General features: G+C 35.8%; 1 protein-coding gene and 1 pseudogene across 4 annotated transcripts; one reads left to right on the top strand and one right to left on the bottom strand.

Moving 5' to 3' along the window:
• Positions 1-1,132: 1,132 nt before the first annotated feature.
• Positions 1,133-26,873, bottom strand: CD55 (CD55 molecule (Cromer blood group)). 4 transcript variants are annotated; one of them, XM_061187479.1, is made up of 11 exons: positions 26,538-26,873; positions 25,539-25,721; positions 23,937-24,128; positions 23,446-23,545; positions 21,402-21,487; positions 17,409-17,597; positions 12,980-13,663; positions 9,422-9,442; positions 4,538-4,610; positions 2,407-2,512; positions 1,133-1,525 (listed from the first exon to the last, which is right to left on the bottom strand). In XM_061187479.1, the coding sequence occupies exons 1-11, from the start codon at positions 26,635-26,637 to the stop codon at positions 1,511-1,513; spliced, it is 1,749 nt and encodes a 582-aa protein (XP_061043462.1). In that variant the 5' UTR covers positions 26,638-26,873; the 3' UTR covers positions 1,133-1,510. The 4 variants fall into 4 exon arrangements, 3 of the variants coding, with proteins under 3 accessions (XP_061043462.1, XP_061043463.1, XP_061043461.1); XR_009700581.1 differs by lacking the exon at positions 4,538-4,610 and having other exon boundaries at positions 1,453-1,525; XM_061187480.1 differs by lacking the exons at positions 2,407-2,512; positions 4,538-4,610.
• LOC133088454 (DNA-directed RNA polymerase II subunit RPB11-a-like) lies at positions 21,496-22,067 on the top strand (annotated as a pseudogene).
• Positions 26,874-27,414: the final 541 nt, after the last annotated feature.

Below are 27,414 nucleotides of genomic sequence, written 5' to 3'. Positions count from 1 at the left end.
ACTCTTAAGGAAGTTAAAAGAATTTCCTAAAATTAGAAACTATTAGGAAATTACCATTAATCTTGTTAGTTGTGATGATAGTGGTTAGGTAGGAAAAAAAGTCTATTGTTAGAAATACATATTTAAGTATTTATAGTGAAATGCCATGATGCTAATGGAATTTATTTTAAAATACTTTAACAACAAAGTAGATGCAATATGACAAAATAATTATTGTTAAATTTAGTTATGTATATATTCTAGTCTATTCCAACACTTAACATGTAATTGGCAAGATGACAAGAACATATTAAGTATCTGGAAATTGATGTGATTGCCGTTTGGTAAATCAATAACAAGTGATACATTAAAAGTAACTGAAAATGATTCACACTAGGATAACCAAAGGGCAGCATTCTAAACTACTTATGAAAGGCAGGAAGGGACTCTCTTATTTATAAGTAAATTATTTACATTTAAGAAAATAAATGTCAAATACCACCTGAGACAAAAATGTGATCAATTATTTCTATTTAGGGAAAACAAATTTTTCTTTACGTATCTTCTTGAACTTTTTTGGTATACATGTAAAATCTAAATAAATATAAATTAAGCTTAATATTACAAAAGAATAAGATTTACAATTTGAATATGAACATCTCACTTCAGAAATATAGAATCTTTTCTTATATTAATATTATAATATATCTGGAGACCTTTAAAGACATTAAGTCAATAAAGACACCTTTCACCCTTTCACGGGGCTGTTTGTTTTTTTTAAAATTGTCTTAAGAACAAAATTATAGCTGATCTATCTGACAAATAAGGAGCTAATTCACTATCTGTGCTTGTATGACAAAGGAAGAATTATTCCTTCATTCTGTATTCCTCCTTTGTCACCAAATAACCCAAGAAACTCAACATTCTTGGGTGATCAGCATGTTTTTCCTTTAAAAAATTTTGCCAACTGATTCAGACTCATTTTAATGGAATAAGAAAAGATGAAAATGCCTTTTTGTCAGGAAGGATTATTTTATAATGTTTCATCACTCTTGGGCAATTTTCCTTAGAAGAGAGTGGTTTATTTGTTTTCAATATCCAATTAATGTTTTTAATTTGTTGTGTCCTTTGTAAGTAAAAATAACATTACACATTTGGTGAAAAAAAATTCACTTTTTTCCTTTTCTTCTTGCTCACATTCTAAGTATCAACAAATCTCTCCACTTTCTCACACTTTTATGAAAGTAATCACTGTCAATCTTGTGAGTTCTTCTATTTTCAAGAGTCTTAGGAGTGCTGAGAACGTGATTCCAGGACAGATTCGTTTTTCCTTGCTTCGTGGACATTCTTATGCATCTTAAAGACAAGATAACATGCAAAACGAAGAACACTACCACATATACTGTGTCCACTCCACCAGAAAGTTCTACAAAACTAGAAATATTCTGTGTACTCATGTGCACTTTCTTCTCAACTCTTCTTTGGCTCAGTTAGCCAATGGTTACTAGCATCATAAGCAAAACTGTCAATGTCATACATATATGTCCTGAAAGTTAAAAAAAAAGTTTAAATCAAAATAATTGTATTTACTGGTGATAAACATTAATTTTTTAGTTACTATGTGATAAACCATGAAAAAGAATTAGTTGGTTAATTTGGGGTGCAAAACAAATGCAAAATTCGTAAGTTATAGAGTATGGACAACCTTGGCCAGCACAGTATAGAGTTCGGTAGCTATAGCAATACCAACTAAAACATGACACTTGAGTTTTTAGTTTCTTGAGATTAAGTGGCCAAGCTGGATTCAACTAAGATACCTTCAGATTAAAAGTCAGTGAAAACTCCCTGGAATAGAAGAAAGTTTAATCAAAAGAAGACACCTAGAAGGTTTCACGGGTACATACATATTAAGTTAGTTTTGTGTGATAATTTTGCCTAACAACGTAAAACAGATAAGATCTGTAAACTTGACTTAGAAGAGACAGGTTAAAATAGATTTAATATTTCTTAAACACTGGAAACTTTAAAAGTCACCAAGCAAGATGGAGAAGCAAATACAATATGGGCCAATCATCTCATGATGCAAGTAGTCACAATGAAGGCATTCCTATTTGTAAGCCCTAATGTATCAACCTTTTGTTTTTTCCAGATATTTGTAGCATTGTGAGCATCCAATCATTTCAATAAACTGAGTACAAAGCACAGGATGAGATAATGAGTATACTGCTGAAGAGTGGAAGACTGAAGACATGTCATATTAATGAAAGATTCAATGTGTTAGTCACTCGTTCAACAAAGAAAAACAATTCTGACAATAACAGAGGTTTAAGCCTCTATTGTCCTTTAATAGTCACAGATAGATATCAAGCTAATTGTGTTAATGGACATTTTCCAAGATACAGAAATTGATTTTATTGAACCATATACCTGTTGTAAATTACTAGAAGGTCTTACTTCTGTAGCATCACCAGTCACAGTTAAATTATGAAACTTAACATTAAGTGCTTTGTTGTTCTCATGTGTGTAGTAAGAGCTGAATAGTAGAGAAAGAAAATACTGATTAAATTATAAAAGTTTAAGTTCACTCAAAAAGCAGTATCAGCATTTGCTTACAATCACATTCTTTTCATAAACTAAAATTTACCATATATATCCAACACTTCTAAAAGACGTAAATAAATCCTTTGATAGGCAAACACAAAGGATCACTAGGTGAAGGTACATTACACCTTCACATGCATTAACTTTTTCTCCTGTCTCATTAAGATCAAATTTTAATTAAATCAGTATGAAATTGAGAGAATAACCAGGAATGTATAAAGTTAGCTCTTACCCTCAACATCTTATACTTCCAAAATAAGGCAAGTGGAGTGTTTTTAAGTGCACATTAAAAAAGGCAAATTCTTTCTTAGAGGTTTGCATGAATTTCCTCTGATTCAGAAATAGATTAGGTTTACTGCAAAACCCCAATAAAATATAAAACAAATATTCCTTCCTTCTACATTTCAGCACTTTTCATTCTATTAAAAATATGATGGTCTATTATTTTACCAAAGTATCTAAAGAAACTAATGATAGCCAAGAGAGAGCCAAGAGGGAGCCAACTCATCACATTCCACCCCCCTCATCTACCAAGCCCCAGAGCAATGGTTTTAGAAGTAAATTAATAATGCTCCAATTCAAAAGGAGAGCTGGACCAAATGTAAGGAAGTAGAGAAGATTGGTGGTTTATTCTTTTTTCCAGAGTAGTTTTGCTGAGACTTCTGTACCAACTTAACTCACTTTATATGACTTAGAATTCTGTTCATTTATGCTGGGCTCTAAACCACATTCTTTAAAAGTTTCTGAAAAATCTGAAGAGAAAGTTATATTTTACTACATTTGCTCTTATAGCATCTAGAATATTTCATTGGCAGTAAACAAATATCTGTAAAAGCTATTAAAAAAAAAACAACCCAGGACCTAATGGTCAAATATTTTTAGTAAAAGACTGAACCATTTAGTGATTTAAAGAACATTTACATACTTTAGGTTATAATAGGCTTAAATAATATTGTTAATTTAAAGAGAAGGGAAAGAGCCATGGAGGGTAAATAGTAGATACCTCACATCATCCAAAGAATTGAAATAGGCAATTTAGTGACAGCATTAAAATATAGTTGTTCTTAATTAAGTAATGAAAAAATAGGTATTAGGGCACTTCAGAAAGAATTCAAGTTTATATGAACTCCACAATTAGTTTTCTGAGCAACAAAATCTACAAAACAGAAGAGAGTCAATTTAAATAATACTCTGTCTACAGGATACATCAGAGCCAACCATGACTTTATACTTAACACATGTAAATTCAATGCAGATCAGATGTTTCAAATACTGATTTTTTTTTTCTGTGTGTTGTTGTTTTATCACCTGAGTGCTTACCATGTGCCAAGTAAGGTTCTAACCTCTTTACAGATGGCAATTCATTTGATCCCATGAAATAGATACTACAATCCCATGAAGTAGGTACTATATTTCCCCCATTTTTACAAACGAGAAAATTGAGGCATAGAGAGGTTAAGCTGCTCACAGTCACATGGCATTTAAATAGTAGACCCGGAATTGGAATCAAGCAGTCAGGTTCCAGAGCCTGCCCTCTTAACCACTGGGCTGATTTTGGCTAGACAGGCATCTGTTAATAAATGCAATTTATTAATAGGCCTAGTCACAGGCAATTTAACAATATGTTAGAGTTTCTCTTTCTAAATTTTTTCACTTCTGTACAACACACAGGTACTCTCATAAATTGTACTGAGTAGAGAAAAAGGTGAGTTGATTAATAGATTGCAATGAGACTTTGGCTTTCAAATCAATGTCCTCGTATATAATGAGAAATCTAAAAATTTTTTAAGACAAAAAGTCTGTTCATCCAGGATAGTAATCATAGACAAAAGGAATAAAGAGACAGCATATCAAAAAATGCAATTAAGCTAAGAAAATTATCTACTGGCATAGTGTCAAGTTTTACTGGAAAGAAGCTAAGAATAAATTTTTAAAAATCATCAGAATTTCTGCTCACCCTGATTTTCCACTGCCCCAGAAAATTTTGACTAGAATTATGGTACCAATTATTATAGTACCAGCAACACATCCTTGAGGGGAAAAGAATTTGATAAGACAGTTAATATAGAAATATGAACAATTATATATACAGTAGTTCACAGTGACAAACATATTGATTATGAGGCAAGTTAAAGAAAAAATAGGAGACATGAATTATATTTTGCTTGCTTGCTTATGTCACAAGTCTGACAGTAAAAACTGCATGTTATTTATCCTGTTTTCTTTCAAGGAAAGATGAAATATTTAGAATGAATTATCACAATGCTCAAATAAAATTTGACAGGTTTGAGAGAATTCTAAAGTGTTTCAATCCCACCATGCTTAATTTTAAATGATTTGATCATTGATTTAAATATGATGACTGTATTATATAATTTCAGCACTAGAAGGCATCTTGGAGTTCACGCTCATTTTGTAGATAATTAAATTGAGCCTCAGAAAGGTGAAGCGTCCATATGTGGTTAATGGGAAGGCCATTTACTTAGTTCATAAAGGTAACAGAGATGTAGGTATTTCTCCATCATAGGAAAGGTATCATCATCTGAGCACCGAGAGTAAAACATACTTTGCCTATAGAAATGCTTTTCAGTGTTTAGTCTGTTGCAGATAAAATTTCTTTTAGGAAAACTAATATTTACTTTCAAGATTAAATGCACTATTTTGAGTTGAGCAACAGAAAATAATTGGTTAAATAAGTTGAATAACAGCAAAAAACTTTTATACCTTGACTTTTACACATAAACTTTCTTCTTAAAACCACCCATTGCCCTTTCCCCTCACCACCTTGGGTCTCCCTTTACCTCCCCACTCCACCCTCCAAATCCTTGAACTCTACTCTTTTGATCTGTACTACAAAGAAAATTATAGATGACACTAGAAAAGCAACTGAAGGTAATATGACTAACAAGTGTATCTGGTTCCAAATCAGCAAAATACTACAGATGTCGCACAACTGAATGGCCATGTCGATACATAATTTTAAAAACAGCCGTTTCCACCACAGGTTTTACACTATTTTACCCAATCAATTTCTTTAATTGATCCCTTAGCACCATAGCATTAGTTTGAAAAGACTGGACTCATAAAATAAATCACAGCTCCTCAAAAATTTGGGGTTTCTTTTCCTTTCACCACTTCCCATTAATCCTACCATTTTCAAATGACGCAGAAAAATCCCATTTTCAGTTTGAATGATAAATGAAAATAGAAAATTTTGAAGTGATCCAGAATGTCTGGATGACATAAGTTAGGAATATTCTTAGAACACTGATCAGCCCATATAAGTGATTCAGGAAGAAAGTGTGTGGAGGTTGATGTTTCAACAGAAAACCAGTGCAAACTACAGAAATTGAGAAATATAATTCTAAATAAATGATTCCTCAATAATTAATAATTAATGAGACTATTATTTTGCAAATTAGAAACAAAGAAACTTTAAAGTATAAAGGCAGTGACCTTAACATTCACCCAAAGGTGAATCAGTGTTAATTTAAGATTGACACAACTTGAGCTACATGAAACTATAAAATTATAAATGAAATTATGATTATGATTCCAATGTCCTTAATTATTCATTGAAGAGATCATAGGTAGCAAAATTAAATAATTTTAGAAAATGCAAAAGGAGTAAAAGGAGTAGTTTAGTAATGTTCCCCATTATGTAGAATCATATTTACCTAGTACTTAAAACACTGCAAGGCAGTTTGTCACCTATTATCTCATTATCTCCAATAATTGGCATGGTACTTGTAAATAGTAAAGAGTGTTCAGTAAATATTTATTAAATTGCATTGCATGATATTCTTTTCGCAGATTAGAAAACGGAGACTGAAAATGAATAAGACAAACAGTTTATCACCAGAGAAAACCTATTTCTAACCTAACCCCTGGTTCACGGCATGATTTTAACTGTTCACAATATTCTCAATAAAAATACCTGAGATTACTCAAACAAAATTTGTATTAGATGGGTATTACATTAATATACAGAGTATCATCTCCATTCCCGAACAACCCAAGTCAGAACCTAACTACAAGATCTGGTATTATCAAATGAGGCTTGTCTCCTTTTCTGAAGAAATGTGGATTCATCCAGTCATTTCGAAAGGTCTCACTTATACATCTCATAAAGTGGAAATACAGTCTATATACTATGAAAAACTAAGAAAGCTATGAATAGGTTTTGTTCTTCCTTATAATCCTATTTAACATAAAAATATGTCAATAAGCATGTGATATTTAAAAGAAAGAGTATTTTAGATATTTCACTGAGCATTCTCTAATTTTTTCTTTAATATTCCTCCAATTGACCTATTATTTCTCACAAGGGATTTATGAATGCCACAATATAGGATTTCAGCAATGGAGGGGAAAAAAAGCAATACTTGTAAAGAATCAGGACTATCTTAATTGTCAAATTTGAGTTGTGCAGCTCTAGGAGAAGAATTTTTCTATCCTTTCAAGTACTTAGTGCTGAAGAAGCTAGTCATCTGCGTCTATTTAAGAGCCTAATAGCCGTGTGATCTTGAGCAAGTTAAGAATCTTGCAAAGCCACAGTTCTCTCAGCTAAAAAGTGGGACATAGTTACATTATAGGATTGTTGTGAGAAGTAAATGAAATAATACATAGGCATATTTCAGTACAGTCCTTGTCACACACCAAACACACAAATATTGCTCTAATAAAGGACTGTTCTTATTCTTTGGTGTGGCCAGAGAGAATGATAAAATTATCAGAAATCCATCTTAGGAAAATAGTGATAAAATAAAAATGAATTCTTAGAGCTAGGATTTATTCAATTTTTAGCACTATGCTAGTAGTTTTCACATCCGTTATCTCATTAAGCTTCCAAGACTTTAAATAGGAATCATTATCACCATCTCATAAATGAGAAAATTGGGAGTCAGAGAGATTAAGTAAATCACTTGGGTTGAATTATTACTAAATGAAAAAAAAAAAGTCCAAAAGAGGATTGAAACCAAGGTCTGACTGACTCCAAAGCACAAGTCTTTCTTTTATATGACACTGTTGACAAAAACAAAAACAAAAACCCCACAACTATATAGAGCATGTATTCTCAATGGGGTTGCTATCATCCCTAGAAGGGGAAAAAAAAAAATCTCACTTTTTTATGTATAAAGTACAGATGTGCATACAGTACATAAATAGATTTATATTACATCTGTAGTATTAATATTTCATAGGGATGATTAAGAAAAAATGCCTTAAAAGCTCCTTGAGGGGGAGAGGGTAATAACGAAAAAAATTTTTTTTGAAAAACACTGATACAGAGCCAGCAGAGAATAGCTTTAAAAATCAAAATGCAGGCTTCACTTACATAGCAGATAAGAAAGTTCTGGGAAGAGCCGTCAGTCTCTACTTCTTAGCAGAATTAAATAGGAAAAATATTAAATACTTGCAAAGTTCTAATATCATTTGTATCACTCATGTGCACTGCAGTGTAATCAATAAAAGCAATTTCCTTGCAATAGAGTTTATCTTTAAAATGAGAAAAGTGACCTCATTCACAGAATACATTTAAGAAGTAAAAATAATAATTTTCAGGTTTATATTTTACAAGTATAGGATCCTAAAGAAAAATATTGTCATATGTCTGATATAAGAGGGAAGGAGTTCCTCTTTATTTTTGAGCACATGTTGGAATTAAACCTAACCCTAAGGGAAGGTTTCTGGGAAAACACACAGTATACACTTAAAGAATTTCAGAGAAAATAATAAGCACCTCAAACCTTCACTGAATGTCACTGAGCTTGTAAGAAAAAGCTCACCTATTAAATTTTTAAGCTCATCTATTAAAAATGTCATCAAATCATTAAATCATGAGATTTTCATTTAGAATACATTTATTTTTGTTTAAAATATAGAATGAACAAAGTGAATTCCAACTGTTGGAATCTTTCAAGATAAATCTTTTAGCTTAAAAGAGGTTCATTTAAAATATAAAAACTATAATAAATAACAATGAAAATAATAAAACAAGTACCTGCTTTCAGTTTTATAGTCCCTTGGCTAATTCATGCATGCATAAGATAGGCGACTTCAGCTTATTAACACATAGATCAAAAAATTCACTTTTTTATATTTTCCATTAGACATTACTTATCAATATATGCCTATTTATCTGTATTGCTTCTTAACAAACATTTCTTTTACCATCTTCTTTAGGAGTTTATTAATCTTCTTGTTAATGCATAACATCAAATAATTTATTTACGAACAAGAAAAGGACTAGACCAAATGCTAGAAGACCAAGGACTAGACCAAATGCTGCAACACAGGTATGTTTTTGGCCTCATGCCTATAGCAACAGAATACTTTTTAAAGATAACTTTAAACCATTGACAGGGAAGGGAAAATGAAGAGGATATAACCAAAGGTAAGACCCTTTGTTTTACTTGGGATAAGACAGACATCTAGAAATGGTCAAGGAGTAGTTTACGATTAATTATAAAATACTTGAGGATAGAAAATGTATTGATAACTCTCTCCTCTTGTGGTTCTTTAGCCACTAGAATGAGATGTATTGAGAAAACAGGCACGCAATAATACTTGATCAATTGGCCAAATGATTTGAAGTTGTCCTAAAATTACCTTGGAACAAGAACATGGTGGGGAATACTTAGGAACATACCAAGTACCTGATGGTAGTACAAAACACATCGATAAAATGCATTTACCTGTTTTCTCTTTGACACCCATAAACACTGTATTTTAATAGTATTCCTAAGACACTTAAAAGACAATATAATTTTCCAGGAACATAGATTACACGTCCGAAAGCGAGGACAAGTTCTGTTAACTGCCAGACAGCCACACTTACCCGATGCAATGATGCTAGCAACTAAAGAAAAAAAAAGGAAAGAATTACAAAAATAAAAATATTTTAAAGTCATTGATTTGCTAGCAATTTAACAAATATATAAATTTATCAACAACTGTACTTGAAAGTTCAAAAGTAACTCAGATTTTCATAACTAAAAGAAATAATTGTAAATAAATTGATGAAAACAATTATACATTATTAACTTAATCAAGTAACATATAAAGCAGTGCTATCTCTATTAAACAGAGTCAACACAATAAACATAAAATACGACAAAGAGTTATTGAATACTGAAACAAACACCATGTAAATTTGGTTGTATGACTTGATGGCAAGTCAAGGTTATTGTAAGGATTAATACAAACAAATGGAAGGTGCATGGTACATGACACTATGGAACACACTCAGTAAGTAGTAGCTACTATTATTTTTTCAATAAGAGCAAAAAAAGTAAATAATATTTAAAGGGTAAATTAATTGTATATGAGAGAAATTTGATCCCAAATATTTGTTTGCATTTTTATCATAATAATTGACTCAGGTTTAGGTTAAATTTGTTAAATTATCTTGTATTCTTGCAGAAAAAAATATTTCAACAAAGTTAGCTCTATAACAAATTTATATAAAGTGAAACTTGTTTCTCTTTGCCTTGCCCTATTAAAAATTGGATGTATTCAACCTAAAACTTTTAGGCCCAGAGATGCCATAAAATTTTAAGAAGTCAGTAACCACATATGTGTTAAAATTAATGAACTGAATCTAAGTATATCAATATAAGCCACAAAAGCAATGTTGAGTGCAAAAAGTCAAGTTAGGTAATGAAATATATGACATACTGTTTAAATTATAAAAAATATACAAAACAATAATATGTACTACTTATGGTGACGTACATGTAGCATAAGAACAAAAACAGAGAGGAAACTTGCACAATGAGGTATTACCTCACACCAGTCAGAATGGCCATCATCAAAAAATCTACAAACGATAAGTGCTGGAGAGGGTGTGGAGAAAAGGGAACACTTCTACACTGTTGGTGGGAATGTAAATTGGTACAGCCACTCTGGAGAACAGTATGGAGGTTCCTTAAAAAACTAAAAACAGAGTTACCATATGATCCAGCAATCCTGGGTATAGATCCAGAAAAGATGAAAACTCTAATTCGAAAAGATACATGCACCCCAATGTTCACTGCAGCACTATTTGCAGCCAAGACATGGAAGCAACCTAAATGTCCATCAAAAGATGGATGGATAAAGAAGATGTGGTACATATATATAATGGAATATTACTCAGCCATAAAAAAGAATGAAATAATGCCATTTGCAGCAATATGGATGGACCTAGAGATTGTCATACTGAGTGAAGTAAATCAGACAGAGAAAGAGAACTATCGCATGATATCACTTATATGTGGAATCTAAAAAAATGATACAAATGAACTTATTTACAAAACAGAAACAAACTCACAGACTTAGAACATAAAACTTATGGTTACCAAAGGGGAAAGGTTTGGGGGGAGGGATAAATTAGGAAGTTGAGATTAACATATACACACTACTATATATAAAATAGATAATCAACAAGGACCTACTGTATAGCACAGGGAACTCTACTCAGTACTCTATAATAACCTATATGGGAAAAGAATCTGAAAAAGAATAGATATATGTATATATATAACTGAATCACTTTGCTGTACACCTGAAACTAACACAACACTGTAAATCAACTATACTCCAATATAAAATAAAAATTTTAAAAAAACAATAATATATACTACTTATGGTGACATACATGTAGCATAAGAATAAAAACACAGAGAGGAAGCTTGCAGTGATTGCCTTAGAGCAAGAGAAATGGGAGCAGGGAAATGTGCAAGGAAACTTTAACAGTAAGATATGTAATGTTTAAGTTCCTAAAAATATTCAGGTAATGGCAAAATAAGCCTCAAGATAAACATTATTAAATGTATGAAATCATTATGAAAGTATGGTCATAATGTATAAAACACGATTCTAAAACACACAACTAGCTGATGCCACTGAAGAGTGATCAAAAGCAGGCAGGTTCTGTGACAAACCATAATGGAAAAGAATATGAAAAAGATATATATATATGCATATATATATATATATATATAAAACTGAGTCACTTTGCTGTACAGAAGAAATTAACACCACATTGTAAATCAACTATACTTCAATAAAAATTTTTTAAGAAAGAAGGCAGGAATTGAAGTTCCCCTTTTAAAGAAGGGAACTCAATGGAGTGAGAGTTTGTGTATTTGTGGGTATTTGGCCTTTTACCTAAAGGAATAAAGAAACATACAAAGGAAATTTCAACAATAATACCTGTAATGTTTTAAGTTCTTAAAGATTCTGGGTAATAGCCAAATGAACTTGAGCATGGCAATTATGAAATCTGGACAAAATACTAAAAAAACAACAATAACAATGATTTGAAGGCATGGAAGAGCAAACTAACTCAGACAGAAACTAATCAAAGCTGAAGAGCTCAGGCAGGGGGTAAGCTGCAGGGAGTGAGATTTGCATGGATGCAGCAGGGGGAAATCCCTAGGCCACTTGGTGCAGGGAGCAGAAAGCCACAGTCTCACTGGTTGGAGAAGTCAGAGAATAGAGTTCAGAATCGACAGGGCATCTGGAAAGTGAGGGGCTGCCGATGCTCTATTTCTTGACATATGTGGTGGTTATACCAATATTTGCTTTAGAAAAGTTATTAAGCCTTATATGCATATTTTACACAGTTTTCTGTGTGTTGACGTCAATGAAAAATTAAAATAATTCAAAAAATTATCTCTTGGCTCAGTCCTATTGAGATTTTCCAAAAAACTAAACAAACAAACAAAAAACACATATCTCTATTAGAGAACAAGAATGTCTATTAATATAGCTATACATTAAGCAAGTTGTAAAACAAGAAGACATCCAGGTGGTCTGAAACAGCATTAATTAGTAAGAGGGGTTTCATTCACTCAACAGGTTTTTCTGAAATCTACAGCATATTTTACTCTGCTTTCATGAAAACTGTCATTTAAAGAGTTAGTATGAACTATTTCAAAGAACTCTGTTTTTAATTACTTAGAAGACACTATTAAGGTGCTTTACCAAATTAGCAACTCTAGGGAATCTGGAGAGTTCCTTTAGCATGCTTGAGGGATGGGTCTCTGTCAATGAATCAGACCCAGAAATAAACCTTAAGGATTATACATATTTGGTTCTTTGAGGGGTCTTGAGGAATTCAGTGACTCCCTAAAGCTAACATAAAAAACAGAATTTCTTCACCGACCTTAATTTAGCATTGCTTTTATGGAGCCACAACATTTTTCTATATTACTGCAAAATGTTTCTTTTTTAAAGGTGTGCCCTAGCACAATCCAAGTCTGCCTCTGAAGAAAGTCAGAACATCAGTATGAAGAAACTCTGCCTACAATAAACCAGAGACTATATAATCTTATAATCCCAATCAATTTGAAATTTCCACCATAGCACATAAAATCCATACTTGGAAACCTGAACAGAGTAGTCAACTGACCTGAAGGAGAGCTTCCTCCTCCTTTAGGTGGGCTTGTTGCATGAAAACGTGTTGTTGCCCTGGGAACAGCTGGACTCCTTGTTGCTGTAACATGAGCAGAGGTCAATCTTTGTGTTGCATGGAGACTCTTGGTCACTGGGGTATGTACAGCAGTGGACTTTTGTGTTGCTCTAAGATTCTGTGTAAGTGAAGATTTTGCCGTGGTGAATCTTTGGGTTGTTGGTGTGGCCTGTGATGCAGAAGCATTTGCCATGATGGGATTCTGAGCTGCTGTAGAGACAGTGTTTGATATGGGGGAATTTGGGGCTGTTGTGGCTGAATCATTTGCTGTGGAAGGTTTCTGAGGAGCTGATGAGACTTCTGTAGCTGGAACATTTACAGTGGTGGGTTTCTGAGAAACTAGTGGGGACTTTGTAGCTGAAGAATTTATTTTGATGAGTTTCTGAGGAGTTGGTGGGGCTTCTGTAGCTGAAACATTTATGGTGGTGGGTTTCTGAGGAGTTGGTGGGGCTTCTGTAGCTGAAACATTTACAGTGGTGGGTTTCTGAGGAGTTGGTGGGGCTTCTGTACCTGAAACATTTACAGTGCTGGGTTTCTGAGGAGTTGGTGGGACCTTTGTAGCTGGAACATGTACTCTGGTGGGTTTCTGAACTGCTGGTGTGACTTTGTAAATTTGAAAAGTTTCTGTGGAGGAAAAATATTATTTAAAAAATTAGCTAAATAATGCTGTCCAAGTTAAAATTTAGGAACCAATTGTTTGCTCTATGACTCTTCTCTTTCCCCACAAACAACTAAATATGACTTTTAGGAAACCAAGTATTCTCATGTATTTCCCAAAGAACTGAAATGCTATATTGTCTTTGCTTTGAAATAAATTATACCTTTAGGCAACTAAAGTGAATTTACACCCAAGTAGTGTTGAGGTTCTTAAAACTGTTTTCTATGTGAAAAAGGAAACCAAAGTCAGAATTGGCAGTGATCTCATTCTGTGACACACCCCAAATAAAGATACTTTTTCTCATAAATTATCTTCTTTCCCTCATGCCAAGACCAAAGAACGGCAGGATGCAACCTTGAACCAACAAAGATAATCACAACATAGTTACTTTTTCCAAAGCTTTCAGGACATGTTAGTGACCTTGGGAACTTGTTTTGTTTCACCTCTTTTTTAAAGCAATAAATTCAATTAGAAAAAAATAACACCCTTTTTCTCCTCTTGTGTTGGTTACCAACTTTACATAGGTTAGTTTAGTTCCCTTTGGATTTTAGGTGAGATAATAAATATCTGAAGTGCAAATTCTGTGAAGATCCTATTCTGAGAGTCACAAATCTAACATTAAAATTTTAGATCTTCAGTGCCTGTTTGACTTTGGGTTGCTTATGCAATCTCCATCATAACGCAGTACTGAGCAGTGCCTAAGCCTGTTTGACCACATACTAGAGACTGTTGTCAACTTCTCTAAGCTTGTTTTCTCATTTGTAAAATGAGAATTGAAAACAATGTCTCTTAGTGCTTTTATCATTGCTTTAAGTTGCCAAAGTTTTACTATGAGGTGCCTGGAAGTGGTTTTGGTTTTATTCTGCTTAGAGTCTTGAGAGCTTTTGTAATCTGTTGGTTGATGTATTTCATCAGTTTGGGAAAATTCTCAGTCATTATCTCTTAGAGTATTTCTTCTGCTTCCCTCCCTCTCTCTCTCTCTCCCCTCTTTTTAATCATATGTTAGAAGAGTTTAATATGTCTCAAATGTCTCTTAAATTTGATCTATATTTTACATTCATTTTTCTCTTTGTTCTCCAGTTTTAATTAACCTTTCTTTCAGTTCCCAATACTGTCTCCTGCTACATCCAAATCACTGTTAAACATATCTATTGTGCTCTTAATTTTAGATATTATATTTTCCCATTGCAGAATGTCTATTTTACACTATTTTTATAGATTCCAATTCTCTGTTGAAGTTCTCTATTTATCTTTTCCATTAGCATCTTAAATATATTAATCACTTATTTTAAAGTCCTTGTCTGCTGACTCAATTATCCAGATCTTTTTTATTTGATTTTCATTTCTCCTAATTTGGTTATAATTTCTTGCTTCTTTCCATATCTAATAATTTTTTATTATATGCCATACAATTCAGATGATATGATCCACCAAAGGGAGGGTGTCCTTTTCTGATAGGCAGATTGGTTTGAAGTGATCATATCCTCAGCCTATGAGGGACTCAGCCTATGAGGGACTGATTCTGTAAGACTCAGTCTACTTCTGCTCTTGTCTCTGCTCCTTGGAAGTGGACCTTCTGGGTTTTTTATTTGACAGCCTGGTGGACCTTTGTTTCCTCAGCCCTGAGAGACTGCAGGAGAGCCAGGTCTGTCCTTCAGCAGTGCCCCAGTCCAGCAATGTAGCCTCCTTCCCCACACAGCTTCAAAATGAGCTTAAATGTCATAAGGAGGACACTGGCTGTATGCTTGATACAAGCCTCTTCCTGTGATGGGTTTGTTGTCCAAATACCATAAGGTTCAGGGAGATCTCATTTTGTACTTTGGAAGCTTGGGGTCTAGCTCCCCAGTCTCACCTGCACTCCCAGAAATCAGCAAATGGCTCTTGGGAAAAACTGGGTCAGCATTTGAGGACTTCCAATTTCCAGTGCATTATCCTAGCTCACCACAACTATTGAAAGCTTTGCTAGAGTCTCTCTTTCCTGGCAATAGTCTTTTATCTGGGTCAAGATGGATCCTCAGCCCAGATGGGCCTCAGAATGGTTTGCCTTCACTCCCTACCCCCAGGAATTTTAGTTCATCCAGCCCTAGTTGTTCCCCTGAGGGAACAACCTATGCCTTTAAAATATGATTTAAAAAAAAAAATCTACCCAGGTTTTGTAGTTATTGTCATGGGAGCACTGGCCTGCCATGACTTCCTTGGGCATTACCATAGAGCTGTAAGCTCTAAATAACTGATGATTTAATAAAACAGGGGAAAGTAAACATGAAGTGGATCAAATGGCTAAATTTTAAAATATCAAAATTTACTCATAATTAAATGAATTCAATTAAATGAAATTTTCACCACTTATACTATCACATCTCCATATCATAATAACCATTTTCATTAATGGTGCAGAGAACAAAGATACAATATTGGTGGGACAGTAAATTGGTACAGTTTCTTTGGAAACAATATTGTTAATGTTTCAGAAGTTTAGTTGCATATACCTTTGATACAGTAATTACACTGCAAGGAATTTGTTGTAAAAAATGTACTTGCACATATGTACAATGAACAGATATACAATAATATTTACTGTAGCACCTTTTGTAAAATAATTTTTTAAAAAACTAGAACAAAAACTAAATTCCCTTCAATAGGAGACTGGTTAAATAAATAATATATCCATACAATGAATATGATTTAAAAAAAGAAATATGTGTATGTATATTTATTTTCTAGAATAAAACACTAAAATTTGTAAACAGTGGCTACTTCTGAGAGTAGGACTGGAGGAGACTTTTACTTCTCATTTTATACAATCATCGACATGGTTTTAATATTACTTCACTATATTTATGTATACCATTTATATGAAAAAACTATTATTAACAAGCAATAGTATTTAAAAATTCATGCTAATAGAATTCAAGTATCATTATAAAAGTAGTATTTGCTTGAATTATATTGGCATTCAAATATGACACTGCTTAAATAAATGCCACCTCCTGGTCCTGTGCAATGTTATAACCCAGCTTCATTGATCTTCTAAATATCTCTTCAAAAATATACTTAAAAAGCAGTTCTAAAGATTCTGAGAGTACAGCCTAAGTATCAAAAAGCACTGAGGGAAGAAGAGGTCTAGAAAGATGAAGAAGAGAGCATTCTCAATAAGAGAGAAATTCTGGAGGCAGAAAACAAATATAATATAATTCAATGAAGTCAACAGGTAGGCAAGAGTTTCTCTTCGTTGTCACACATATATAATCATTATCTAGATCCCTTAGTTCAATCTAAGATTCTCTCCCAATTAAATAAAATAAACCACTTTATACACTCTTTGTATAAACAAAGAGATATCTATATTAACTTACTGAAAGTAACATGGTAAGAAACAGCAAATTTAAGCTAATTCACTAAAAACATGAGACATATAATGTGTATGTGTGTGTGTGTGTGTGTGTGTGTATATACATATTCATAAAGGTCATGTGTATATTTATTTATTTATATGTTACCATATGTTCTCCACATCAGTGGTTCGTCCTTTTTGGAAGTCATAGACCCCTTGTAGAGTCTGATGAAAAACTGTATCCCCCAGAAAAATGCAAATATGCATATGTATAACATTTTACATTCATTTCTCAGGGAGTTCATAGATTCTCAGATGCCCATATATAGACCTAAGGGCAAGAATAAATCAGAAATATAACTCTGCAAACTGATTACCTTTGCATTCAGGTGGGGGGCCACTCCACTCTCCTTGGTCATCTTTTACAGTACAATAGATAGAGCTCTCTCCATGCAGGGCGAAGCCTTTCATACATTTATATGTTACAGATTGTCTATATGCATAACTGTTTTGTTTCTCTTCAATCATTCCATGGTCAACTTCTGGTGGTTCTGGACATAAAATTTCTTTAAAAAAATCCCAACATATTTTAAATTAATTAAACTGGCAAAGTATTTTTATAAACAAGTAAGACTAAAATTTGTTAAAGATTTTATTTACAGAAAAAACTTATTCTTCTAAATTAAGCATTTCATCTCAGAGGTGAGATGAAAGCAAGGCAGAGATTTCCATTTAGGGAGTAAATGGACTTGAGTTTAAACCTAAGATGTACCTTTCTTCTTAGGGCAGAGAAGAGGGCTCTGCTTTTCATTCCAAGGAGAAACGATGCCAAATGAAAGGAGTTGGGAATGTAAGTGGCAAGCTTGGGAAACAGGAATTTTGGATAGAGCAAAAGATTTTAAATGTCAGGATTAGACTTTGACTTTCAGGGTAAATTTTTTTAAGCATGTGTTAACTCTTGGCCTTTTATTTAAAGTAAATCTTACTAAGCAGCTGAATTTGTAAAACAAATACAAGCAGAGTATTGCTTGTTATATTATAAAAAGAAGCCTCTCCCTGGCAGTTGCCCTGATAAAAAATTAAATGGTTCCACATTCTCTGGAGCCATGAAGTTGTTTTTCTTTCTCTCTTTTTTTTCTTAAGCAGGAAAGCAATGTGATCACATGTGAACATCAAATTATATTACACAAATACTCTCAAGTACCCAGAGAATACTAGCAATTTACGAATTACTTTTAGGCCATTGATCAAAGCAAGGAACAAGAACAAGTTAATCTGATTTACACTGGGCTGTCCACTGGGTGGGCGATGACAACACATATTACCATCAGTTCAGTTCCAACATTTTCTGAGCACCTAATACATACCGGGCATTGCTCTATAAATAGAAGTGCAAAACTGAATAAGATACAGTTCCTCTGTCTTAAAATACAGTGGAAAAAGACATTCAAAGAGATCATTTCAATACAAAATGGTGAGGATTATCACAAAAGCATGCACAGTGGTGTGGAAAGAGAGAAGAGGGACAGTTAACCAGCCTGGGGGTCAGGGAAATCTTCTAGGAGAACTACAAGAGTAGACCCTTAAGAAAAAAAAAAAACCTAAGCAAAAAAGGGGCTGAAGGACATTCCAGGCAGAGGCAGTGTCACAAGGAATGATGGGGGGGCATGAAGAAGTCTGAGGTATCTGGACAGCTACAGAAGTTTGCAAAGGATGAGGGCAAGACATAAGCATGGAGAAGCAGGTAGACCATGTCTAGCCTTGTACACTATATGAAGGAGTTTAGACTTTGTACACGATGAGGAGACACTAATAAGCTTTAAGAAGGAAAGAGACAAGTTCACATTCGTGTTTTAGATGGATCACTGGGTACAGTATAGATGAAACATTAATGGAGTGTAAGAATGGAGGCTGGAGGCCACTGCAATCAGTATCACTTTTGAACTTGAGCAAATGGGACTCCTGCCTTAGCTCCCACATCTTAAAAGGCCATGCTCTGGCCCTCCTCTGGCTGGGCCTCTCTCTACTAGATGGGGAATCTGCAGGGCTGAGGGAATATGTTCAATGAGAGCTCCTCCCCCACCCCATTCTAAATCATGCTCCAGGAACTGGCACCCAGAACTCCCTGTGCCAACACACCTTTCAAGTCTTCTCCTGGTCCATATTCTTGAGAATGGTCTATACTGTGGATGTGTTCACCTTTAGGCCAAAGTTCAATGGAGTGGGGATAAGGGTTACAGGGGACGTGACTTGGGTGTGTAGGCCGAGCTATCCATTTACATGCATCAGAGACCCCTCACAGTGCAAGAAGGGGGTGCTGACTTGAGAAAGGCTGGATCTTAGGCCAGCGACTTCCATTTATACCCTTGTCCTGGGCCCTGAAAATGTTAGGGGTGGCCCTTATTGCAATAGTCCAGACAAGGAATAATAAACTATATTAAAAGTGTTATAGGTGGAAGATAAAACGCAGGTTTGAGAAATAGATTAAGGAGTAAAGGAAAATGATTTAGTGATTAGAAGTGAGAAGATAAAGAGAGGGGCCCGGGACGACAGATACTATCTAGCAGGGATTGATTCCAGGCTAGCATGTACTAGCAGTCTACTAAAATTATTTTTGAAAAAGAAAATACTGGCAGAGAGAGAGGAAAACAGATCTTTCTGATACTGAAGCTTTGTTCAGACGTGAACAACTATCACTCTTGATTGATGTATAACCAAGGATAATTTTTGAATATGTCCATTGTTCATTCATTCTTTATATCCACACCTCCATATCCACATCCACACATGGACATCAATGCTGTCTCATGTGTTGATAGAGGCCAGGGCTGCATACTTGAGGTAAAACAGCTCATTGCTTAAGAATTTATACTTTCCACTTGATGTTTTTGGTATTGTCAAAACAGAAAAGTTATGTGGAAAATCAACCCTAGGAGAAGTAGGGCTTTAATAGGGATAATTGAAGACACTGGGGTTGCTGAGGAAAAAGGGCTCTTTCCTGCAGGGTTCAGATGTCTGTGGTTGCTGAGTTGCAGAGACAGATAAAAGAATCAAAGAGGAAAGTATGAACATCAGTATGTTCACCACAGAGTTGAAGATACCAGACAGAGAGTAGGACCCGGCCTAGCCGTGGGCAAGCACAAAAAGAAAGTGGGTTTGCAGTGCAAAAGCTCTTCTGTGCTGGAATACGTGCTTGGTGTCCACATTTCTGACACTCATGACAGCAATTGCTTGTAAAGATATTGGCCTCAACTGGGAGACCGCTTGTCTAGGCTTTGTGACAAGTTGTTGCCTGTGTTAGAAAAAGATATGGTCCAGCTCCTGCTTGCTTTCCATATTTGGTTCAGTATCATTTACAGCATCCCTTACTGGATGGTGGAAATAGGAAAGGTGATGGTGGGTAGTACTGATGGATATTTGAAAATAATAATGAGAAAAAGGGAGAAATAGTAGCTATAGGAGGGTGGGGCGCCAGATGGGTGTGGCTGGAGTAAACTCCTGGTTGGCAAGGCTTCATTTTATTTGTCTTCATATCAGTTGACTCCACACATTCCCTACCATAGAGTGTCAGTCAATAAATGCTTGATAAATTACACTGCATCTACTCTAGTTTCCTGCTCCTAATAACCCCCAAAACTTGCACTTAGCAATAACTTTGACAATGAGAGAAATAAAGCCTACTTTTTAGAATATTACATATATTTACTCCTCTCAATTTTCAGGTAGACATATGTCTCTAATGCACATACATTTAACTTGATATATCCATTTGGGAAATTATCTCTGTGTCCTATTCCCCCCTTGAGAAGATAAGATTTTCAAGTGCAGAAACCATACTTCTTCTTTATTATATAAGGTTATTTCTCTAATGATAAAAAAAATACCACACTTTAAAACACTTCTACATAACTACCTCAGTTAATAATCCTTAAAGGAACACATAGGTAACACTAGGTGTTAGAAGACTTATGGGTTTGAAATCAAGAGATCTGGGTTAAATGCCTTCTTTTGCCACTTATTTTGGCATACAGGATCAAGTCATACACACCCTCTGGTCAATAGTATTTTAATCCATAAAATTAAAAATTATGGGGGAAAAAAACCCATATCTATTTTACTTGACTGTTAGAAGGAATGGTAAGATGACCAAGCACAATATAAACCTTAGTTTGTTTTTAATCCTTTATCTGCACAGTTAATAAATTAAGAAGCATTACTAATAGAGATCTTTAAATTAGATAAAACACACACACATTGGAAGGTGAGGGTACTACAAATACATACTGTGGGTTATTCTTAAAGAGCAGAAAGCAAATTTATTATTAATTATTCAGTCCCACACCTGAGTGCTTAGAATTTTTCAGTCTTACCTTGGCATTCTGGAAACGGATCACTCCACTCAACAGTACTTCCCGCAAGAGAACAGTAACTAGAAGTTGCACCAACTAATTTGTACCTAAAACAATGAGAGAAGAAAAAAAGTTAAGTTCCATTCACACATATTTGACTTCCCTTAAATTCTGCAGAATATCATCTTAAAATATTTATGACACCAGTAGATAAGACAAAACAATAGTTGATAAAAGTCCATGTGCCAGTTTAAAGGAAAAGAAAAAATTATATCTAAAAGGGTGACATTAAAGAAGAAAAAAGGGCGGCTTTGGAGGCGGCTGCGACGCTAGGGTGAATGCCCCTCCCACCTTCGAGTCGTTCTTGCTCTTTGAGGGCAAAAAGAAGATCACCATTAACAAGGACACCAAGGTACCCAACGCCTGTTTGTTCACCATCAACAAGGAAAACCACTCTAGGAAACATCATTAAATTGCAGCTACTGATGGACCCACAGGTGCTGTTTGCTGGCTACAAAGCACACCCTTCCCCCCACCTTGGAACACAAGATCATCATCCGCATGCAGAGGGACTACAGCCCCCAGGAGGCCTTCGCCAATGCCATCACAGACCTCATTAGTGAGCTCTCCCTGCTGGAAGAGTGATTCCGGGTGGCCATCAAAGACAAGCAAGAAGGAATTGAGTAGTGGGCCGCACCTGGCCCTTTTCCAGGCACCAGGTGGACAAGAGAACTTCTTCCAGCTGTGGGCCTCCTTGTAGAAATTCCAGTGAGCCCCTCACCCCCGACACCGATGTGGCCTGTACATAGTTTTATCTTCCTAATAAAATGTGGCAGGAAAAGACCCAGCTGTGGGCTGAAGCAGAGGTGACTTCAAAGCAAATGGACCACCAGTTCAGTGGAGGTTGCGGACCTGTTCCAAAGCCACTCAGGGGCCTCATTTCAGGACTGGCCCAGAGACCCAGATTTCTGTCTGAGAAGGTGGCAGGAACAAACTCATTCTGGACAAAACCTGGGAACCTGGGGCTGCCAGGCAGCGTCTCAAGCAGAAGGAAACCGAAAACCCATGTGCTTCCAGGAGTCTCTGCTCTAGAAGCCTCAGCTGCCGGGCCTGCCTCCCGGCAGCTCTCCCCAGGCTTCTCTTACATAGTAGAGTTTAATAAAAATATTCACCGACTAAAAAGAAAAAAAAGAATAAAAAAGTATAAGGCAAAATATTTTTGATTTGGGTAGGGCACATGTTAGAAAATAGTAAAGTGTTTTAAAACATTTTTGAAAGATACAGATGCTTAAATATTTTATATTTCTGAGTTCTAAGAGATCACTACAGATGCCATAGAATAATAGAATGGGTTTAAAGGGTTCAAAGTACCCCCAGATTTAATATTAATGATATTAGTGATCCGAACATCTATGTTTAGTACAGGAGACAAGTGATACTGATAGTTTTATAAAGAACAGGGATACACATACAGAATAAAATATCATAATTCAATTTGCAGATATTAAATGAGAGAATGAGTATAAAGGTTTTAGCAGCACCTGAGACACTGACAATACTCAATGAGTAAGTTCCTTTTCCCTGCATAGAGAACTTATAAAAGATCTTAGGTCAGAATGATATTTTCACACTAGGAATAATTGTTTTTAACCCATGATATTTTATAACAGATTGTTCGCATACAGATAAAGCAAATGCAAATTCATTATTTAGGTAAAGATTGGTTTCGTATTTAACACTGAAAGGATTTAATTTCTCCAAGGATCATCAAGTTATCACAAGTTTTGTCCTATACAAATCACACTTAAAATTTTATAATGAATCACATAGGTACTGAAATCTAACCATTGAGAGAATTTTGGTGGTATTATAAGAAATCTTCCTTTCTTGCCTCAATTTTACTAAATTTAACTGTGATGAGTTCATGATAAAGGATCTTTGAACAGAGGGGTGGTTTTATTGCTACTAGCTTGTAAACACTGGCCACAAATCTAAAAGCTTCCATCTTAAATCCTAATTTGTTTTTCCATTTGTTAAATATAGTGTTTCATATATCCAAACTTACCCTGTATTACATGAAAAATGGATGGACGATCCAAATAATAGGTCATGTGTTATATTGACATGACCATTTTTTATTTCTCTAGGGTTAGCACATGATTTTTCTAGAAGAGAATACAAATTGATTTTTTTAATTAAATTATCAGGCACATCTATGCAAATTCATCATCTGAACCATTGATATTACTTATCCTTAGACTATTTAAATCATACCTTCATTTTATCAGTTTCAAGAAAGCAACATATTTAGACTATACACTATTTCATTTTAGGTAACCTTAAACTAATTAAATGTGAAATCAGTGAGTAAAGTAATATTTGTAGCTCACAAGTATTTAGTTTCCCTAATTTAAAATAAAATGGTTCCAATGGTTCATTTAAGAATCATTCTAAATAATAACATGTACACATAGACTTCCACTATGAGTGAAGGAAGAAACACTATTTTCCCCAAACACCATATGATTAAGAATACTCTTTAAAAATTATACTCACTTTTACAAAATTCATCAGGTTTGGACCACGTAAAATTCTGAAGGCAAGTTAGTTTTCCTGAGAGAGAATGGTCCCTTATGTAGCCCAAACGGCAATCATATTCTACAGTGGAACCTTCTGGGAAATAATTCTGTTTGGTATAAGACTTTTTGAGAGATGCAAAAAGTAGCCTGGTTGGAACATCACAGCTACCTAAAAGTATTAACAAAAGCAACAACAAAAAAATTAATATCACTTTATTTTATAACCTATGTTTAATTATCTGGTCCTATATCACTCCTTTTTCTATACTTCTTTGTACATATTTGGTATTTATATTAATGTCACTATGGCATTGACAGTGTATCAAGCATATTCACATATAAATTTTCATTTCCTAGTTACTAGAGGCCTGTGAGTAGATTTGGTACATAGAAGTCACTATGCCCACAATTTAGAAAATATAACTCATTTAAGTTACCTGGCATAGTTCTGGAACTGACTCAGTTAATGCCAGTTCCCTTACCCTGCCCCATGTAGCACAGGGGTAGATGAGAACTGGTATTTCCAGATACCTGGGCTAGTGTCCTAGACAATGATAATAGTTAACAATAATAGCTAATATTTATTGAGTGCTTCTAAATGTTTTACACATATAAACTCATTTAATCCTCAGAACAACCTATGGGGACAAGGATCAGATGAGCCAATGGTGTACCTCAAAGTATTTACAAACTGTAAACATCCAGGCAAATGTGAATTTATAGTGGCATGGTATAGTGGAAGGGGCACTGGATTTATAGTCAAAAGACTCAAGTTTCCACCCTGCATAACGGAGCTCCTGATCTCAAGGAAGTTGTTTAACTGGGGGCTGCTTTCTCAACTGTAAAATGTGGATAAGTCCCTAACTCACCTCAGGGAGTTGTCGGAAGGATTAGATGAAGTACTATGTGCAGAAGAGTCATAAACTCTAAAACATGATACATGTGCAAAGACTTATGCACTTCAACCTCCTGCCTTGTATCATGGATAGATAAAAAGTTAAAGCTGATCTCACACCTGATTTCAAAAACTACTTGTGGCAGTTTCTATCTTTACTGTAGCTTCCATTGCTCCAAGTTGTTCAAAGGCAGGAATCAAGTCTTACCTTTATCTTTACTTGTATATGTCAAAGCTAATCTAGGGCTATGCCTATAATGATAGATTTTTGAGATAAAAATTGAGAATTTTAAAAAATATCACTACAGAGCTGTATTGGGTAAGTCCTACTTTACAAAATGAAATTTAAGAAAACAGAGGATCTCTGTTATGTGTCTCAAGGTAATTGCCAAACGTAGTTATATATAATTTACTCCCTAAACAGTACCTATTGTTTATTTTTTGCTATTAATCAGTTCAAGAGTTACAGTGTTAAGGGAAAAAAAAAAACAAAAACGTTAACGAAGGGCAGGACCTATCCCAGAAAGCAATGCCGTCAATTAGCTAGATTGTGAAGTGCCAACAGGTATACCCTGGCGATTAATAATGCTAGAAAACTATCAAAGTCACTGCAAAGAGGGATAAAATTAAACTTAAGAAACATTCCATTCCCATAACTTTTCTAAAATGAAATGAAAAACTTACGATTACAAAATTCTGCAACCTCTGACCATTTATTATTCAGACAGACCACTGAGTCTGCCTTGCCAGGAACTTTTACAAAGCCTTCGTTGCATTTGTATGTTACTGTGCTTTGTTTGGGAAAACTTGTAAGAGCTCCCAAAGCTGGTTGGGCATTAGGTACATCTGGGGGAAGGCCGCAGTCACCTAGGGAGGAAAAAACAGAACTGAAGGAAATACCACTTTTCAATTCTTTGCAGCATTCCTTTCCCAAGACGAATAAGGGAAGCAGCAATGGCTTTCTATGCCCACATAACATTTCCATCCAATGCTCAGCTGACATACCGAGAACTTGCTAGGCTTCCTGTCTGTCAATTAATTCAAAACTAAAATAGTCGAAAATAAATTCCTGCCCTTCGTTATCTAATATATACATATATATATATATACACACACACATATATATACATATATAAAATATATATCGTGTTTTAGACTTTCACATACATAATGTTGCTAGGCACACAATAAAGACAGACGCCCCCTTGGAACGTTACACCTGGAGGAGATGACGCGCAAACTTGTAGCGCCACGTCTGTACACGACTGGACCCTGTTGAGAGGTGAGAGTGGTCAACTATTTGGCCTTCCACCCTTAAGGAGATGCTGAGGATTCACTCTATTCGAGCCCTACCTTTTGGCTTCGGGGTGTTTGCTCCCTCTACCCTCCACGCCTCACTCCTAAAACCCTGCCAGCTGGGGTCCAGCACAGCAAGCTTCCTAACTGCCGGCTAGCAGCGGAGAGCCTCTTCCCGTCCCCAGGGATCGTGCCAGTAGGAGCGCTGATCCTTAAAGGTAGAGGATTACGGGAACAATTAGGGATACCGACACTCCTCAGCTACCCTGGTCCGCTGACTTTTCGGTTGTTGTAGAGACGGGCCCTGCCCCTCCCACACTGCCTAAAGGTTTAGCCTGAGGGGTGGGGTGGGGGGGTCCCCGTGGGGGGTCCCCGACCCCCACTCACCCGACGCAGCCGGAGGACGCAGGAGAAGCAGCAGCAGCGGCGGGGCCAGCCCGCCCAGTAGGCGCAGCACGGCGGGGGCGCTCCGCCGCGCGGGACTCATAGCGCGCGGGGACGGGGATCTGGCTTCGGGGCTCCGCGGTCTCTGAGGTTAAGACCAAGCAGGCTCGAGCCAGGAGCTGGAAGTAGGAGCAGCGCCCGGTAGTTCTGCAATTCGAGTTAAATTAGCGCCTTGGGCGGGGCCAGGGCTCTGAATCTCCAAAAGAGGTGGGTGGAGAAGGGCTTTGCTCACACCAGGTGCTGGGCCGGGTAAGGGCGGGGGCTCCATCGTCACTGGCCTCAGGGGACCCAAGCAGAGGAAAGAGGGATCCTGGGCAAGGAGAGGAGCTCTCCGGCGCTGGACGCTGCGGGGCGGGGGCGGCGGGGGAGGGGCGGGGGGGTCGGCGGGGGAGGGGAGGGGGGATGCACTGAGCCGCCAAGTGGAAATGTAAATATCTGCTTTCTTAAGTAAACAAAAAAATGGGGGGAACGGAAGAGAGAGCAGAATGGTTTAGTGGCGCAGGCTTTGCTCCCCGGCAATCTGAATTAGTTTAAGTGGAAATTAAGCTCACTTGAGTGCTGCAAAGCTGAGCTGTAGGTGCGGTGGAATTTGTTTGCTCCCGGAGCTGAGAAATAGGGCCCACCCAGGGAAGTGGTGTCTTCTGTCAAATGCCAACAGGAGGATGGAAGAATAAACACCACAGTGTGTTGTCTCCTAGGAAACTCTGTAATACGAAAACAGCAAGTGGGAAACGACCCCAGAAAACAGGTCAAGAAACACAGCAGGGAGTGAACATTGTTTTTACCATGTTTGCATGAGAATCGCTTACGTCTCTAGGGT

Source organism: Eubalaena glacialis, chromosome 3 (genome assembly GCF_028564815.1).
Source record: "Eubalaena glacialis isolate mEubGla1 chromosome 3, mEubGla1.1.hap2.+ XY, whole genome shotgun sequence".
NCBI lineage: Eukaryota > Metazoa > Chordata > Mammalia > Artiodactyla > Balaenidae > Eubalaena > Eubalaena glacialis.
This window is presented reverse-complemented; position numbering and strand designations above follow the sequence as displayed.